We start from the raw sequence: 19,854 nt of genomic DNA on the forward strand, positions 1-19,854 counted from the left end.
CAAACAGTGCATATCAGTAAAGTGTGTGATGAACATGTTGATTTGCTGGTATTTTATTTTTTACTACAGTGATACCGATGGACCTTTGAAACAATAGCCACTTCTTCATATGGGAATGTAATATGGAATAGAATATTTTCAAATGATTAGTCATAGAGAAATTCATGTTTGCAGTTTAACGTCTGTAGAATGATAAGGATTAATTTCCAATGCAAAACATTCTTGGAAACATCCATTTTTATTTTGATAATACAATTGCATAATGGTTACAGTAAAACAAAAATAAAATGTAGAAACTCAGGGCAAAACCTAACTTTATAAAATTAAGATGCATATGTATCTTTTAATTGCTGAGGCCAATGTACAAAAGCATGATAATATGGGCCATTACTCATGTGGCATTACAGCCCATATTAATTATATGCCAATCAGTTTGGAGGTAAATTTCTTGCATTAAATTTAGCGCATTAATGCCGATAATGCAAAAAAACGCTTAACTACACCTCACATGCATTCATAAGTTATGAGCTGATTTGCATTATTCTGCGGCTCATTACCTATTTGGATAGATTTTGTATTGTGCAAAATTAATCCCATTCACGATTCATAGAAGGGGCAAAGAATTCTCATTACAACGTATTTCATTATGAGCAGCTAAATGCATTAGCAGAGTTTTACTTTGAATGTTAATTATTGTCAAGAAAAACAAAATCATTCTATTAAAGAAATTCATACAGTATACAAAATAGTTTCTGCAGAAGAGCAAAATAACAGCCATTGTAATTACAGTGGGGTAGTCCATCAATGCATCTTTCAATCATGACGTGCCACATCTTCTGGCATTGCTCTCATCATTTGAAATTCCCTACCTGTTTCATAACAATATTTTTATTTGCTTCAGAAATAAATGAAACTGTAACAGTAATGCCAATATTTCCATCAGCCACTATCTAAGAAGCATTCCAGAAAACAATGTGGTCTGTTTCTCTTAAGAGGTTTTCTGCTTTTTCTATAATCAACTTGATAGATTTTCCCTGTACCAAGTCTGTGATTGAAGCATGCATATTTGCATCACTTTAATGAACTTCTGATGTGTTAGGTGCAGTTTTATAAACAAAAATCATTTTTGGATATTTGTGTATAGTATTTTCATCTTTTGTTGTTGTATAATATAGGATTTTACAAAATCTGTGATCAGGATATTGCACACTTGCACAGCGGAATATCTGTAGTATTGTAACATTGTTCTTTTGGCATTAACACTGGAAGATTACTAATTTAGGACCTGATGTACTAAGCATCTTTTCCTTAGATATGAGGTCTATATAGTAAAAGTTGTCTTCCATTTTGTATGCATAAGAATAATACGTAAGGAATGGGGCCATACATGGGAAGAACCCTTTAATACATCTGGTACTTTGTGCTTTCTTTTACTTGATTTTCTACCAATGCCTTAAAAAATACTTGACATTATACTTGACTACGTATAAAAATATCACTTCCATTAATCATGCTATCTATTATATAACTTTATATCTCACTGGAAACTGCAAAGAGATCACTAGTGATAAAAATATATAGATTTAAGTTACTTTACAGCAAGGCCACAATTTCAGAGTACAGCTGGCTGTCACATACCAACTTTTCAGTTTGGTCTTGGAGCATTCGTTACATAGACCCATGATACTGATAGGTGCATCTTAGAAGCCTTCTGGGTGATGGCAAGCAAATGAATTTAGGATGGACCCACATTCCTTTCTAAATGCTGTCTCAAATTCTGCTGCAAATAAGAACTGTGGAAAGTGTACTTCACCAGTTGGGTCTGCACTCATACCAGTGGTTTCCCAGTTCAGTCCAATATTTCCATCATTGGAATTGAAGACTGACCTGCTGCTATATTCTGTTTCTGTATTTACAACATTCATTTAAATTTCTTATTTCATACAAAGAAATGAGTACAGTTTTATGTGTTGGCAGAAATTACTGTTGGTCCAATCTATCCTGAAGCTTTCACTAGTGTCTATTTCAAATGCACACTTGTTCTGGGTAACTGTCTAAGAGTATGTTAGGGTAGAAGGTAGGGCTGGTTCTTCCTTTAGGCAAAGCAAGCAGTTGCCTATGGCTCCAATATTGTTGGAGGTGGTAAAACTCCAAGAAACTAGGGATGTGCAGAAGGAAACAATGTTTTGTTTTTTTGTTTTGCAGGGACCCAAATTCGTTTCATTAGTTTAATAGGGGAAAAAACCAATTCGTTTATTAGTTTAATTCGTTCACTGCCTACGAGGGATTTCAATTAAAAGAATTATTTATTTATTGGTGACTGAACACCTCTGTACCAATATATGTGAGTGTGGAAAACTACACACACACATAGAGAAAAGACTAGAAGCCTGAGCAAGCCCAATTCCTACAGTGATGCTGCTTGTTCTTTGAAATACCAACTCCCAGACAGCCACTGCAACTCTCACACTATCTCCCACCCACACCACCCAAACCCTGCCTGCAACCTACTCCAGTGGGGTAAGATCAGCAGCAAATTGCCACTGCTGGCAGCTTGTCTCAGTGAGAGAGACAGAGAGACAGTCTGAGTTCAATAAAAAAAAAGTGCAGTAAAGAAAGCCTGGCTGGCACAGCAGCAAAAACAAACAAATATCTTTCTCAATGGAAAATTCTATCAAAGTAGCAAGCAATAGCAATTGAATACAGATTTGAGACACTCGGAGAGAGCTCAAAAGCAACGAGCTTCTCAGAGAACAGCCAAAAAGAAAGTGTGTAGTGCCCGTGTGCTTAAGGTAGATATAGTACAGCAGGAACAGCATCACAGAGCACTGAGAGCAGCGATTGGCTGAATTAGAAAAATGCTTCGCTCTGATATGTTGGCATTCTGGTCTCCTTGCCAACCTGTCTGACCCACTCTGTGACAGGGCTGTGAGGTCACTTATGAATCACAGGAAAGGGCTGGTTATTGCTATGGATACTTCCATATGACCTTCTCCTATTTCAAGTGGCCGCCAAGAAAGCAGCACTGTGAACCAAACGAATGAAACTAATGTGATATGTTTCATTCGTGGGGGATTGCCATGCATTTCGTGAACCCATGAATCAAACGAACAGGGACTTATTAGTTGCAGATTACACATTTGTTAAAAACGAATGCACATCCCTACAAGAAACCTACTGGTGCTTCCTACCCATTTTTAAGACACAGAAAATACAGGACAAAAGGGAATGGATGATGGTAGATGTAGGAGATGGAGACAGAGAGAATCTGGTGGGTGAAGGAAGCATGGAGAAAGGGTTCTAGGAGGATGGACAGAGAGAGAGAAAGAAAAAAAATGACTTTGGGTAGGTAGGGGATGGAGAGAGAGAAGATGCTGGGCACTGCAAAAGGGGGCAAAGAGATTGGGTTGATGGTGTGCTGAGCATGAAATAAGGGGAGAAAAAGGAGGGTGCAGTGGTGGGGAGATGCTGGACAGAGAGATAGAAAAGGTGCTGCTGGGCACTGTGGTTGGGAGAAAAGGGTGGGGATGCAGGACTTGCAGAGAATGAGAGATGAATGCTGTGCAATGTGAGAGGTGAATGCGGTGCCAGTGCTGCTGCCAGTAGGCAGGTGTATAGGGGGAGGGTACAAGACTGAAGGTTCACCTAGAGTGCCTAATACCCTTGCACTGGCCCTGGTAGCAGGAGGTCCAGTACCAGGGAGCACTAATGGAAAGTCAGTAGCAATAACAACACAAAATGTAACCAAAAGTATTGGAAATTACTATCCTAACTTTGTCATTCAATAGCCTGTCATATATTTTTAAAACATTCAAACATTATGAAATTTCTGATCTTACATACAATATGATTAAATAAGAGTCAGTTGAAATAGATGTGGGACAGGCATGAAGCAGCTATTAGCAGCTGTGTTGCTGGTTTTATTTGCATGCAGAAAGGGGCAAGGTTCCTGTGAAAAATGCTATGTCCAGTAGTGATAAATAATAGTGATAATAATAAAATGGTACAGAATATCATCAGCAGCAATGTATTCTTCAAACCTAAAGAAAGACATAAAAACATAAGACTTGCCATATTGGGTCAGATCGAGGGTCAATAAAGCCCAGCATCCTGTTTCCAACAGTGGCCAGTCTAGGTTAACAATCCATTGTTACAGGAACCTGGCATACATTCCTATTCAAAATGTGAAGGCATATTTCATTTAATTTAGGGTTTATACTCACATTTCTGTGATCACAGACAGATCACAGTCAGTAAAAAAAATACAATGGGCAGGTCCATATTCAAAAGCATTTAGCCAGATAATATTCTAGGGGCGTAACTGGGAAGAGCTGAGTTAGTTGGATAAGTTATCAAGTTATCCGATTAACTCTGATATGCAGATCTGGCTAACTTTAAGATTGCCTGGTATATTTAGCGATGTGACTACACCGCTGAATATATAGTACTAGTTAGCTGGATATGTTTATCTGGCTAACTAGTCAAGCCACACAGCAGCTGAATCTGGGCCTCTTAGAAAAATACCATGAATCTAATAGGTCACTCATACATCATACATGAATGAAAATTAAAAAAAAATAAAATAAAAGAATAGCATGAAAAAACCATTGGCCTCTTTCAATGACATCAGACTAGACAACAATAATAATTGCTTTTGGCATTAAAGGCCATAACAAAATTAAGTGTAGGGACCCCCCCCCAACTCCCCTAGGATCTGTACCAGATGGCCCTAGTCTAAGATATGGGATTAGGAGTTAGGAGAGAACTGTACCGTTTCCTACAGTGTCCTCGCTGAGGTTGGCTGGAATGGTGAGCTCCTGGCTCCTCAAAGGCAAAGGGCGATCAGTGTGAGATTTTTGGTTGAACTTAGAAGCAGCATTGTAATTTCCTTTGGTCCCCTATTTCTGGTCAGTCAGGCCTTACAACCTGGTGTGTCCAGGATAGGAAGGAGGCAGTAATACTTTCTCCATTCACAACCTGGCTGGAGAGTGTGCCTCGGTGTTTGAGAAAGTCTGGATTTTACTTTTTGGTGTTTATTCTGGTTTCCCTGCTCAAAGAGGAAGAATCTCCCTGCCTTTGGGAAGGCCTAGGATGGAAAAAGATCTGAAGTTCCCTCTCACACCCAGTGGATGGGCAGTGGTGATTCTGGCCTGAGAGGCTGAGTATTTTTTGTGGAGATTATTGCCTTTTGATCTGGGAAGAGGTTTGCTGTCACCCTTCCTGCCCATGAGCAGGAAAAGGAGAATGTGGTATTTTCCCTGTTGACCAGACCTTTCATTCTAAAAGATCCCAAGTTACCATCTTGAAAGAAGACCTGAGAGTATGAGTGTGTTTTTCATCTGAAGTCTCTGCTTAAAAATTTTAGAGGACCTGAAGTAAATCTGGACCTCAGGTATTGTCTGGAAAGGGAATCCCACTGCATCTAAGAGCACCCCTTGCCCACCTGGGAGGCTCACCAGTCCATGCCTTGGAGGGTGAGACCATGTCAGGACTCCAATACTAAGGGACACTTTCACAGACAAGAGGAGCATTCTGGAGAATAACTTTGAGACATAGATGTAACCAGAATCAAAGTGTATAGTGGAAGATCTGCAGTAAAGTTTAATTTTAGTACACCCATCCAGAGTGTTCCATCTGTTTATTCTGATATCTATATCCAATCAGCAACAAACACCCAGTAGACAGTTCCCCCCTGCCCCCACCTTGGGTCCCAGAGGTCTAGTTTCCATCCCCCCTTTCAGAGAATCCATGCCCCAAGATGGTTGAACTGCACAGTCTGGATCTGAGTGTGACCCCCCTGCCCTCAAGAATAATATCAAAACATGAACTGCAAAAGAGAGAACCACCAAGTTATAGTCATTGTCTCAATCCCATGCCTGTGCAATATTAATACAGATTAATGCAGTAAATTCCATTCAGTAACGATGGCAAAATAAGACCAAATGGTCCATCAAGTCTACCCAGCAATTTGGTTATGATAGTAACTGCCGCTTCGTGCAAGTTACCCCTTGCTTTCTGTTAAGGGTAGTAACTGCTGCTCCATGCAGGTTAACCCCATGCAGAAATGTTATTCCATACCTTTCTTTAAGTCTTTAGGGATCCGCAGTGTTTGTCCCATGCTCTTTTGAATTAATTAACTGTTCTTGTCTTCACCACCTCTTGTGGGAGGGCATTTCAGGCATCCACCACCCTCTCTCCGAAGAAATATTTCCTGATATTGGTTCTTAGTCGTCCCTCCTGGAGTTTCATATCATGACCCTAGTTCTACTCTTTACTTTCCAGCAGAAAATGTTTGAAGTTTGTGCATCATTGATAATTGTCAGGTATCTGAAGGTCTGTATCAAATCTCCCCTGCATCTCCTCCCTCCAAGGTATCCATATTTAGCTCCTTCAGCCTCTCCTCATATGTTTTCTGAGACATACCTCACACTCTTTTGGTTGCCTTCCTCTGGACAGTTTCCATCCTGTCACTATCCTTTTGAGATATGGTCTCCAGAACTGAACACAGTACTCCAGATGAAGCCTCACGAAGGATCTGTACAAATACATTATATCTTATCTTTTCCTGCTAGTTATACCTCTCTTTATGCAGCCCAGCATCTTTCTGGCTTTAGCTACCTCCTTGACACATTGCTTTGCAAACTTCAGATAGGTAGACACAATCACCCCAAGGTCCCTCTCCTGCTCCGTTCATGATAGTGTTTCACCCCCCATCATATACAGCTCTTTTGGATTTCTGCACCCCAGGTGCACAGCTCTGCACTTCTTGGCATTGAATCTCAGCTGCCAAATCTTTGACCAATTTTTCTTAAATCACTTTTCATTCTCTACTCCTTCGGATGTGTCCATTCTGTTGCAGATCTTAGTATCATCCGCAAAAAAGCAAACTTCCTTCTAACCCCTCTGCAATGTCGTGCATGAAGATATTGAACAGAACCCATCCCAAACCCAATCCTTGAGGCACTCCACTTAACACCATTATCTCATCAGAGTAGATTCCATTTACCATTACACATTGTTTCCTGTCAGTCAACCAATTATTAATCCACTTCACCACCTTTTCATTTTATTCACGAACCTGCTATGTGGGACCATATCAAAAGCTTTGCTGAAATCCAAGTAAATCACATGGAGCACACTTCCTTGATTCAGTTCTCTCGTCAACCAATAAAAAAAATCAATCAGATTTGTCTGGCAGGACCTTTCCCTGGTGAATACATGCTGCCTGGTGTCCACCAACCCACCAGATTTTAAATAATTCACTATCCTTTCCTTCAGCAGAGTCTTCATTAATTTTCCCACCACCGAGGTGAGGCTAACGGCCTGTAGTTTCCAGCCTCCTCTCTGCTACCACTCTTATGAAGCAGGACCATCACTGCTCTTCTCCAATCATGTGGCACCACTCCTGTTTCCAGGGTTCTATTGAGCTGGTCTTTCAGTGGGCCCAGTACCATTAACATTAAAACCTCCTCCATCTGCTAAATATACCTATCAGCTGACTTGGCTATGATATGGAAAAATACTAGCTTATGGACAAATATATCAATTTGCCATAGGTGGGATCAAAACTATTTGAATAACCAGTTTTTAGGGTTTTTCGAAAAGTCAGGTAATTGGACTCTGCTCTGAGTTCAGAGAATAGTGCGTTTCACAAGGTGGGGATTAGTCCTGTAAAGATTCTATTTCCAGTTCTGCTCAGTCTAAGTTCTTTAGCCAAGGGAATAGTTAACGTAGAATGAAGTGGATGAGTTGGACAGTTCTACTAAATTCAGTCCCATAAATTACCTCTGAGGTTTTAAAAGGCAGACATAAGATTTTAAAGGAAATTCTTAAACTTAGCGGAGGCATCAGTGATCTCTGTAAAGGAGCAATCTCACTTGATTAACTAATTATAAGTTTATGAAACCTGAACACATGAACATCATGGGGCTAAATGTTAAAGAACAGTTTGCATCCACAGGACTTCCCCCGACCCCTAATAATGGATGTAATGCAGAATTATGACATTCCCCTTACAACTCACCCTACAAAAAAGATGTTCTGGTGTCATCTCAGTAACAGCAACACAAACTCCTTCTACTACCAGGCTCAATAGCCCTACTTATGAAAAGACAGCAGTTTACCACCAATACATGTCCTCTTGAGAAAACACAACAAATAAGACTGATACAAATGCTTACATTCTAGTAAACTACCTCACCTCGGTCACACACACAGAACCGGCCTAACATACTCCCAGGATCTGCAGTTATGCACAGAAACTAAAGCTTTCAAACAGTAACAACCCTACCTATGAAAGGCAGCACTACAAATATTAAATCAGGCCCTAAACACGAATACACCTCCTATTAGGAAAACAGAACTAGCCAAGCAGCTATAGATCCCCACACAGAAATAACTGTAAACCTATACTAATAAACAGAATAAATGTTTCAAAACAGCTATGAACAGAATAACATCCAACAATTAAAACCTTATAAAAATTATTAAAAATTCTCCAAACACAAATAAAATATTTCAAAACAGCAGACACATCACATAATATTCAATAATTAAAATGGCAATCAAGAAAAATAAACTTTAAAAGCCACCTTTACTTATCCCCTCCAGCAGCTTTCCTACTCCTCTTCCATGCAGGCCAGTAGCACACACCAGAGGCAACAGTAGTACCTGAAGATCTCTACTCATGGTCCTTTTCCTTAGGGCCCATGACCAGTCTCTCTGTCTCTCACACACACACATATCATGACCAGTTTCTGTTTGTCACACACCAATCATCTCCCGACCAGTTTTTCTCTTACACACACAAAGCAGTCACCTTCCTGAACAGTCTGTCTCTCATGTACACACAGGCTTCCCACTACCATATTCTATCTTACATATACAGGCTTCTCACTCCCATGCTGTGTCTCACACACACCCACACTCCCAGGTTTCTCACTCCCATACTTGCTTTCTCCACATGCACAGGCTTCTCATTCCCATAACCACTTTCTTTCTCTCACACACACGCACACCAATCTCTCTCACTCACACCAGTCATCTCACCAACCAGTCTCTCTCTCATGCATACACACACACACACACACACAGACTTCTTACTCCCATGCTCTTTCACATACACAGGTTTCTCACTTCCAAGCTTTCTCTCTCATACACACACACCAGTCACCTCCCTGACCAATCTCTCATTCTCTCACACACACACTAGTCATCCCTCTGACCAGTCACTTTCATTGTCTCTCACATATACACACATCAGCTCTCTGGCCAGTTTCTCTCAATCACACACATGCTCTCTCTTACACACTTACATACATGCTCTCACTTACACACTCGCTCTAAATCATAGTTACACATACACACTCTCAATCACACACACATTCTCTCACTTACTCACAGGCTGGCTGGCTGTCTCTCTATCTCTCACTTCCTGCCCCCCTCCCCCAGAGCACAAATGGTAGCCGCAGCAGCCTCCTCCTCTAGCCCCCGCAGGCCAAAAAAAGAAGAATCCCATTGGCCATAGGAGGGTAATGCTGCTGTCTCCTTTGCCAGCTGTTTCGGATTTTGCTCTGGACCCACACTACTGCTCAGGGCCAATGCTGCCTCTGCTACATTTCCATGCAGCATGGCTCTTTCTTCTTCTCGCACACCCCACTGCACATCACTTCCTGTTCTGGGCCACGGGGGCAGGTGCAGGAAGAAGAAAAGACCAGCCACAGTTGCCAGCCTCCACTAACACTGCTGCCGTTACTATCCAGGCTTGAACATCCAGGCTTGAACATGGGTGGCAATGGCAGTAGTGGAAGATCATCTGCCTCTTGCTCGGTGAAGGAAGAGGAGGGAAGAGCAGTGGAATACCGGAAGCACGCGACACTCCAGCTGGTGCTTGGCGATACACTTTTGTGTTGCGTCATACTGGTTGAGAATCTTTGCTTTAAGACCCCTCAATAGGGAGAAAAATCTGAATATCATTGGGGTAGGTGTAGTGAATAAAGCCAAACTCTCATATAATAGACTCCAATGACTGTTGAAATAGGTTGAATAGAGTTGAGGAAAGTGGAGCTCCCTGAGTTACAGAAGAAGGTGTTTAAGCCTACTTTTGTAGCTTGTCAGAGGGGAAAGGAAAAAGCCATTTTAGCCTTAGATGTTCTAATCAATTAACTAGGATTGAATAATCTACAAGATCAAAGGCTGCTGATAAATCCAAAAGGATCAATAAAACAGAGCCACCCTTGTCTATTCCAAGTTGAAGGTCATCCAGAAGCACTGTTAACGCAGACTCTGTGCTTTAACTCCTGCAAAAACCCATCTGTGAAATATCTTAAACATTTGTTAACACTGGAAATTTCTACCTAAACTGTTCACCATTATAGTGCAGTTACGCAATTACCAGCTAGATTCCTAGGGTTGGAAATTGCCCCCGTTCAGCAGCTTGAATTACGTTTACTGTTTCACAACGCATGAACTTTTTGCTGAGGGAAAAAAGAAGGGGGGGGGGAGGGCTGAGATGGGATGAGGGTGGGGAAAGCAGAATATGAGGAATTTTTTTTTGTAATCCCCGGGTGTACTTTTCTGAGCATACTTTACACCTCTGAGAGGAGTTTCCCTTTGAAAATTATCTTGCAGGACTGTAGGTGCAAAGGGAGATCCCCAGAGGGTTTTAAATTTACCCCCTAAATTCTAAACCTATATATATTTGACATATTTGGGAGCGTGGAGAAAGGAACCTTTATAATTGTTTGTAAGGCAAAATGTATACTAAATAAAACCCTTTAATTTTGATTAAGCCAATATTCATCTACCATCTGCCTAAGCAAGTTAGCTGGATAAACTTACCAGCTGACCTGGCCGATGATATTCAGCAGTGTGATTGCGCCACTGAAGATACCCAGCTATCTTATAGTTAAGCCAGATAAGTAGCTCAGCCCTGGATAAGTAGCTCTGCTTCCACCACTATACTTATCCAGCTAACTGTTTAGCTGGATAAACAATTAGCCAGCCAAATGACGGTTGCCCAGCATGGCTAAATATTCAACCAGGGCCACATAGCAGATAAATAAGAGCGTAACTAGCTAAGTGGTGCTAAATATCATCCCTGATATTTTGAATATTTAATGAAATGAGAAGGCGTGGTCTAGTGGTTAGAACAATGGGTTGAGAACTAGGGAAACCAATAGTTCTAATCCCACGCCCCCCCCCCCCCCCCCCCCCGATGTTCCCCTATGATCTTAGGCAAGTCACTTTATCACCTTTTGCCTTAGGTACCCATTTAGATTGTAAGCTCTTTGGGGCAAGGACTTGTACCTGAATACTAATATTAATACAGTAAGTCACCTTGACCATTATTTGGAAAGGCAGGTTAAAAGTTAAAAAAAAAATCAAAAAATAAAATAAATACAGAAATTCTCTTTTCCAAAATTAGTTATGTTAGTGGAATGTATTCTTCAGAATGCTGAAAGTATTACAATTGTACAGTGCAGTCCCCTTAGTAGCAGTAGTCAATCTTTCCCTGAGTTCTGCTGGAAACATGGCCACATGTTTCCAGCAGAACTCCTTTATCCCCATCCGTGCATCCTTGAATATACAGCATTTTAGGAGGACGGAATTGTACAGTTATCAATGACTAAGGCAAAATCTAGCATATGATATTTTCCCTCCCATCCCATGGCTAAGCGCTTTAGACGCTATATAACACCTGAACCAACCAGCAGATATTGTTCTTGAGCAGCTTTTGAGATTTTTTCCCTAATAGAAGCTATGAATTATTTTTGTGAAGTTCTCAGAACCTCAGATAACCTGAACGGGGGAACTTGATTTGAAAGCAGAGCTCCCGTCCCTTGGATAGCATGTTATCCTTGAGTTATTCAATAGTTTCAGTTTTGAGTCCCTTATTCTCATAAACATTTTTGAAAAATCATGTTCCTTGAAGTTTGGTTGTTGTGATGAAAGCTGACATTGTAACATATGCTTCTTCAGGGCCTAAAGGCTTAACCATGGGATTTGGCTGCATTTGGCTAGCTGGGACAGAATTTACAATGCTTGGTCTGGACTTGTTTGACAGGACAGTCGAATCATTTGGAAAGCTGTGGTCAGCGAGTGTCTCATGATTCAACTGTGCACCATCGTTGTTTCCTTGGCTGATCTGTACAACCGGAGTGAGAATAAGTGCATCAAGAGTGGTAGAATTATTCTTACTGCAGCGTCCGTTCTGAGAGTGGGTTGGCCATGTTCCTCCGTATGTCACCGGACACTTTAGGCTCATTTCAGGTTCACATTGAGGACTCATGGTTGGCCCTGAACCTCTTGAGTTCTTTTTTGGTAAATTTATATCTTGAACGTAAGATACATCCAGAAGGTGCTCTAATTCTGCTTTTGACTGAATGGCATCTATTTTGTGTACCTGAACATCCAGGAAACATTTAGCATCAAAACTTATGTCTAGATCCTGTATAAAAAAAAAAAGAACAAGTTGTGTTAGCATTACCATGAGTCAAATTAAATATCTATAATGCTCGCACATAAGGAGTGATGGATTGTGGTGCCATTCACAGGTTTTTCTGAGGACAATTATCAAAGGGACTGAGGTACCTAACCACAGAGTTTGGCACCTGCATCTCTGGGACTGAAATTTCCCCTGGGCAGAGCGGCTACACATACCCACATAGTTTCCCAATATAGCTCTATTTAGCTACTGTTAAAGCAATTCTTTCCAGGGGCGTATGAGTCAGTGGACAAAAACAGATGCATACAATTGAATTTTCAATTACATATGATTTGTTTTTCCCCAGGAAACCCAGTCAAATAAATTGTAGGGGCAAATATGAGCATATTTGTACCCGCATACCATTAGCCAGTTTTCAAAAAGAAACTGTCCAGGTAGTTTTTCTTAGAGATACATTGGTAAGAAAGTACTGGTATGCTTTGCCGTAAATAGATAGCTGAAATTTGTCCTCAGTATTTATTTTATTTAGTTATTTTATATACCATCATTACAAGTGGAGATCACAATGGTTTACAAAAGTAACATTTGTCCTTTAGGTCATTACATTATAGTGTAATACATATTAGTCTAACACACTTTAGTAAGATACATTGTGGTATTACATATACTTTGGTAGGATACATAAGTTGGTATGGCAGGTACATTGGAGGAACTCAATAGGGTCGTATGAATCAAGGGTGATGTTCTTATACGTCTCAACTGAGGAAGGGGGCAATAGGTTAGTAGGATAGGGAATCTGTTTAGTAATTTACATGGTTGTAGGGGAGTTGTCATGAGCTACATTGTTCTCTCATTACTTGGCATTGTTTTCTTGTTCATGTTATTGTTAACTCTGCATTCAGATAGGGGTAGATTTTCAAACTATGCGAATAGGCCTACTTTTGCTGGCGCATCAGGCGCAAGCAAAAGTACGCTGGATTTTAGTAGATACGCGCGGAGCCGCGCGTATCCACTAAAATCCTGGATCGGCGCGCCCAAGGCTATCAATTCTGTATAGCCGGCGCGCGCTGAGCCGCGCAGCCTATCTCCATTCCCTCCGAGGCCACTCCGAAATCGGAGCGGCCTCGGAGGGAACTTCCTTTTGCCCTCCCCTCACCTTCCCCTCCCTTCCCCTACCTAACCCACCCACCCGGCCCTGTCTAAGCCCCCCCCTTACCTTTGTCGGGGGATTTACGCCTCCCGGAGGGAGGCGTAAATCCCCGCGCGTCAGCGGGCCTCCTTCGCGCCGGGACACGACCTGGGGGCGGGTACGGAGGGCGCGGCCACGCCCCCGGACCGCCCGGGCCGTAGCCACGCCCCCATACCCGCCCCCAAAACGCTGCTGACACGCCCCCGAAACGCCGCGACGACCGGGCCCGCCCCCCGACACGCCCCCCTCGGAGAACCCCGGGACTTACGCGAGTCCCGGGGCTCTGCGCGCGCCGGTAGGCCTATGTAAAATAGGCGCACCGGCGAGCAGGGCTCTTAAAATCCGCCCCATAGAGTTTAAGTTAAGTTATAAGTTCTTGTTGACACAACACATAGATAGTATTTAAGTTAGATTATAAGCGTTTTTAAAAAGTCAAGTTTTTAGTTCACGTTTGAATGTCTTTCCTTCTGGGATCAGTTGTATTGTCTCTGGTAGGAGTTCCACAGTTTAGGGCCTACTATGGAGAACCCGCAATCTCTTATCTGAGACAAATGTGTGCTCTGGATTGTAGGTACAGTTTTGGGACCTTATGGTTCAATGTGGAGTGTATGGTAGAAATGTCACGCCTATTAGTCCTAGTTATCGTTATGTATGATTTTAGAGATTAAAATTAAAACTTTGTAAAATATTCAGTACTGTATGGGTAGCCAATGCAGTGCTATAAGTGAGGGTGTGATATGATCAAATTTCCTGGTTCTGATTAAAAGTCTTGCCACAGCATTTTGTAGTAGGTGTAGTTTTTTTCATAGGCTGGTTGGGAGTCCTAGAAGTAGGGAATTGCAGTAGTCAATATTTGAGATTGATTATAGAATTGTACGGAAGTCTTCTGTGGTTAGTAATGGTTTCAATCTATTTAGGATGTGCAGTTTTGCATATCCTGTAGTGATTAATTTGTTTATGTATCTTTTCACGGTAACATTTTCGTCGATCTGAATTCCTAAAGTCCTGGACTTGATCTGAGAGTATGATATCAAAATTACTTAGCTTTAATGATGGAGATTTAACAATGGAGGAGTTTCTCCTTAACCAGATGAGTTCGTTTTTTTTGTATTTAGTGTTAGTTTTAGATTGGAGAGTTCTAGCTGTATTGCCTTCATGTATTTTGAGAGTGTTGATGTTGTCTTTTCAAAGGAGGAGTCGAATGGAATGTAGAACTGAATGTCGTCTGCATATAGGAAGAAGGAGATTCCTAATTCTGTTAGTAATTTACACGTTGAATAGGGTAGGGATGTGCATTCGTTTCATCCGTTTCCTATGCAAGCATGTAATGCACATCTAATTGGCATGTAATGGGAAACATATGAAACGAATTAAACGAATGAAACGAATGCACATTCCTAGAATAGGGTAGCCGAGAGTGCTGAGCCCTGGGGGGAAGGTGTCAGATATATTGTTTCCCAGTTTTACTTGGAATGTCCTGTTGGATAGGAATGAAGTGAACCATTTGTGGACTCTGCCTTCTCTTTCAATTTTTCTTATTAGCTGGTGGCATAGCAGGGTATGATCCACAGTATCAAAGGTTTCTGTTAGATCTATTAGCACTAGAATATAGGATTCATTATCGTTAAACCCGTGTAGTAAAGGATCCATTAACGATATGATTAATGTCTTGGTTGAGCGATTTTTTCTTTGAAAAGACAACATCAACACTCTCAAAATACGTGAAGGCAATACAGCTAGAACTCTCCAATCTAAAACTTCTAGGTGTTTTCCAGCTGTTGTAGCACTGCTTTTTCAAGTATTTATGAGAGGAAATGTAAGTTGGATATTGGACGATAGTTGTCCCAATCATCAGTTCTACCGGTTTGGTTTTTAAGGATTGGTTTTATCACTGTTTGTTTTGTCTCATTTGGGATCACTCCTTCTGAGAGTGAAAGATTGGTAATTGTTGTTATTGTTGGGGTGATTACTTCGTTTACCAATTTCAAAGAACTTGCTGGGATTGTGTCACGTGAATATGTTGCAGGCTTAATTTTAGAAATTATTTGACTGATTTCAAGTTTAGTTACGCTGCCAAATTCAGTCCAGTTAGATTGTTCATGCATATTATCTGGTTTTTTTTTGTTTGTGAGCTGTTGGTGATTTATATTTTTAATCTATTGATTTTATCTAATAGTGAGGTTGCATAATCGTTGCAGGCATTCTTTGAGAAGTTGAGATTTTTTGAGATGGAGGAAGATGGGTCTTTGATTACGTTTTTAACAACTTCAAAGAGTAGTTTAAAGTTGAGTAAGACTGTGTATCTGTTTAGCATAGTATTCTTTTTTTGATTTATTTATTAATGACGGTATTTTGCTAGCAGGGATCTGTATTTTCCTAGAGAGTCTGTGGTTGGGCATTTCTGCCATTGTTTCTCATGTTTTCTCAGTGTAGTTTAGTGGATCTTAGCTTTTCGTTGTACCATGGTTTCTTCTGTTTAGTGGCATTTTGTTCTTTTTGTAGTATTTTTGTCTGGACTGGGCTAAGGTTGTCAGCTATTTCATTGACAATTTTATCCCAGGAGTCAAATGCTGAAGAGGCATTTGCCTGATTAAATTCAGTTACTTTGTTTTTAATTGCTTCTGCTTGGATGTCTGAATCTATCTTTTTTCTGAAGTTGAAAAGTTGATTCATATTTGTATTTTTTTTGCGTTTGGTTGAGGAAGGTTATTTTTGCTTAGATTAGTTGAAATCGGTCCAGAGTAGTATAATGTGGGAAGACGTTGATGAGACAATTGTTGTTATTATCAAATATTACATCAAGAATGTGGCCTGCTTTATGCTTGGAATTAGTAACAAACTGTGATCATCACATTGCTTCCATTGTTTATAGGAATATTTCACAAGCTGAAATTTTTGGTGTTTTATCTACATGTAGATTAAAGTCTCCTACTATTAGGGTAGATTCAGGAGGTGGAAGTGCTTTTGTAAATATTTCAATTAGTGGCAAGCAGTCATTTTGGAGTGTTCCCGGGGGGGGGGGGGGGGGCAGTAGACCAACCCTATGTTTAGTTGTGTTGATTTTAATATTGCTACCTCGTTGGGTGGGTTAATCTCTATTGTGTAGGGTTTTAGCTGAATTCTTTTTTACTGATTATTATTAATAGATCTCCTTCTTTATGTTTAAGTCTTAGGAAGTAAAAGGTGTCATAGGTGGGATGTATAATTTGATTTCGTAGTACATTTTCTTTATCATTCAACCAGGTTTCAGTAATAGAGAAGATGCAAGGATTTGATTTCTCTAGTAGATTGTTCATCAGTGGGATTTTTTTGACAGAGCTTGAACATTTAATAAAAGCAGTATAAACATTAGGTAGGAGGATAGAGTGGGAGTATTGTTATATATATTGTTGGTCATACCATCTGGATTTCCATTTATACCTTGTCCTAGTGTGGACTTGATATGGTGTTGTAGCTCCATTGTTGTAGGTGTAGTTGTGCAGATTGAAGCTCTTTTAATTATTACCACTTAGGGCTCCACTCCGGGCACGCACAAAGGGGCAAACAAAGGGGTAAGCTTCTTTGTTGTGCTCCTTCGTGCACACACCAAGGGTGCATGCTTCCTGGCGCAAGTGCCTTTGGCATCACTGCAGGGAGCTTGTGCTCGAGAGGAGGGTGGGTGATGGGCGGACGTACATGGGGAGCCACCTCGGCACCAGCAGGTCTCTTCTCCCCTTCAGTTCCCTCCTCTTCTTTGCCAGACTGGGGGGAGGGAGGAGAGCACTCCCGGCATGCTCCCTCCGCAGTCTCTGGTCGCAGCCTACCTGGCTGTGTTCTCTTCCCGCGGCATTGCTGCAGGGAGTTTTGTGCTCGGGAGAAGGGCAGGCTATGGGCAGGCAGTAGGCAGGGAGCCACTTCGGCGGCAGCAGATCCCTCTTCCCCTTCAGGTCAGGAGGCTTCTTTGCCAGTCCAGGAAGGGAGAGCACTCCTGGTGTACTCCCTCCGCAGTCTCTGGTTGCAACCTACCTAGCCTTGCTCCTCTTCCCGCGGCATCAGTGCAGGGAGCTTGTGCTCGGTATGTGGCTCACTCACAGCCGAGTGTACATAAAAGTCACAATTTACATTCAATCTGTAAAAATATTGCAGAGTACTCTGAGGTCAATATTCAAAGGCATTTAGATAGATAACTAAAAAATTATCCATCTAAATGACAAGATTAGCAATATTTAGCCCCTTAACCAGCTAGAATTTGGCTGGATAAGTCATTATCTGGCTAAAATCTAGCCATGTAAAAAGGCAGTCTGAGGGCATTTCAGGGAGGAGTCAAGTTATCCAGCTAATCTAATTGTTTTTTAAGTATATCTGGTTAAGGCCTGGATTTATCAAAATGTACTAAATATCACATGCGATAGAAAAAGGGGTGTGTTTTATGGTAATAGGCAGTTTATCGCAATTTGCGCTAATACCTATGTGATGTGCTAAGTTACTGCAAATTCAGAGAGAGAGAGAGAGAGAATCTAGCCCTAATACCCAAACACTAGATAGATATTTATATCTCTATGGAAGGCCCATCTCGTAACTCGAGGTGAGGTTTAGGTATTAGTGTAGGGGTTAGGGGCCACTTTGACATTCAAAGTGAGATGGACGAACAGAACAGTGCTCTTTTGTGAAGATTTGATGACCCTCGGAGTGAGGAAACTCACTCAAAGATGATATTTGTGCAATGTTCTCTCAACCTAGTTTGATGTTACCCAGGTAGAGCGTCCATCAAGCTAGGTTGAGAGAATAGTGCACAAACATCATCTTTGAGTGAGTTTCCTCACTCCGAGGGTCATCAAATCTTCACAAGAGAGCACTGTTCTGTTCGTTCGTCTCATTTTGAATGTCAAAGTGGCCCCTAACCCCTACACTAATGCCTAAACCTCGAGTTACTAGGTGGGCCTCCCACAGAGATATAAATACCTATCTAGTGTTAGGGTATTAGGGCTAGATTCTCTCTCTCTCTCTCTCTCTCCCTCCCCCTCCCCCAAGATAGCTAGGCAGGAGCTTTAAAACAGGCATTTGAGTATACATCACAAAATGCAATAAAGCTGTAACACAACCTATTGCACAGCTTAACACTACTGAAAAAGATGTAGCTAAAATCAGCATTAAAGCCATGCAATAGGGCTTTGCAAAACAATACCCCTAACTCCTCCTCTTTTTCAGATTTGCATCGCACCATACGTTATGGTGCTTAGCACATGCGTAAATGCCTTATAGTATTTTGATAAATGACCCTATAAGTTAGTTGGATAACTTTAAACCTGCTCACCCACAAAATATACCAAAAAAAAAAAAAAAAAAAAGCATGCAATCCATACTTGCCACAGAGAAGCACCTATACACAGCACCACAGGGGCACAATAGACTAAAATGACCACCAGACATGTGACTTAATATTTATTCCTGCCCTGACCTCGGCATTAATTTTCCGTTGGAAAACATGCGCTAAAACATCTCCCTGCTAACATGGCTCTCTGCATTGCCCTGTAATAGCTACTGCCTTCATTTGCATTAGATTTGCATGTACTCACACTAATCATATTGCAGGTTTTTTAGCATAGTTTCTTTTGGTGCTAAAACACATATTACATATCCGAATAAAGTTAGCGCTGAAAACTGACTCAAAAACCTGAGTAAAAGCCTGCTTTAGGCTCAGAGCAGTTTATTTCATTGGCCCCTATATGCATCAGAGTGCTCACAGATGTTTAATGTGTCAGGTTAGAGAGAATAGGAGTGTATAATGTTCTCAGATACTCCCCTGTGGGAGATGTCTTGTAAAGGAATGTGTTTAACAAACCTATGAACCCACTTTGGCCCATGTGGTTTATTTGTCCACTCTTCCATCCTTGGAAGGTGGCTGAGACTCTTAATTGAATCACCCAGGCCTTTCAGGAGAAAGGAGATTTTCTTGGGATCCAATAATGATCCTGAGATTACGAGAACCACAAGAGATGAAGAGCATTTTACTGAAGATTTGCCTTTAAGGTTTGCAGAGTGGATTTCTGATTGGAGTCAGAGTAAGGCTTGTCCCACTGTGGGATCTGCTTTCAGGGTTGCTGCTTGAAAGATGTTCACAGAAACACATCTGTTCAGGAGAGTGCTCCAATTCAGTTACTGAATGCAGGTATGAAAGAAGGGAAAATTCTAGGTAGGGTCCCATTCTCCTCAGAATACCTTGGAGCTGGTGGGTAGTGGA

At 41.2% G+C, this 19,854-nt stretch overlaps 1 protein-coding gene across 1 annotated transcript in view; it reads right to left on the reverse strand.

The window, feature by feature from the left end:
* Positions 1-9,427: 9,427 nt before the first annotated feature.
* IL7R (interleukin 7 receptor) overlaps positions 9,428-19,854 on the reverse strand; it is a 107,010-nt gene continuing 96,583 nt past the window's right edge. The window contains exon 8 of the mRNA XM_029578871.1: positions 9,428-12,448. Coding sequence (XP_029434731.1) covers positions 11,918-12,448 — 531 coding nt within the window. The 3' untranslated portion in view covers positions 9,428-11,917. The remainder of the gene's footprint in view (positions 12,449-19,854) is intronic.

This window comes from Rhinatrema bivittatum, chromosome 1 (assembly GCF_901001135.1).
Source record: "Rhinatrema bivittatum chromosome 1, aRhiBiv1.1, whole genome shotgun sequence".
Taxonomy (NCBI): Eukaryota; Metazoa; Chordata; class Amphibia; order Gymnophiona; family Rhinatrematidae; genus Rhinatrema; species Rhinatrema bivittatum.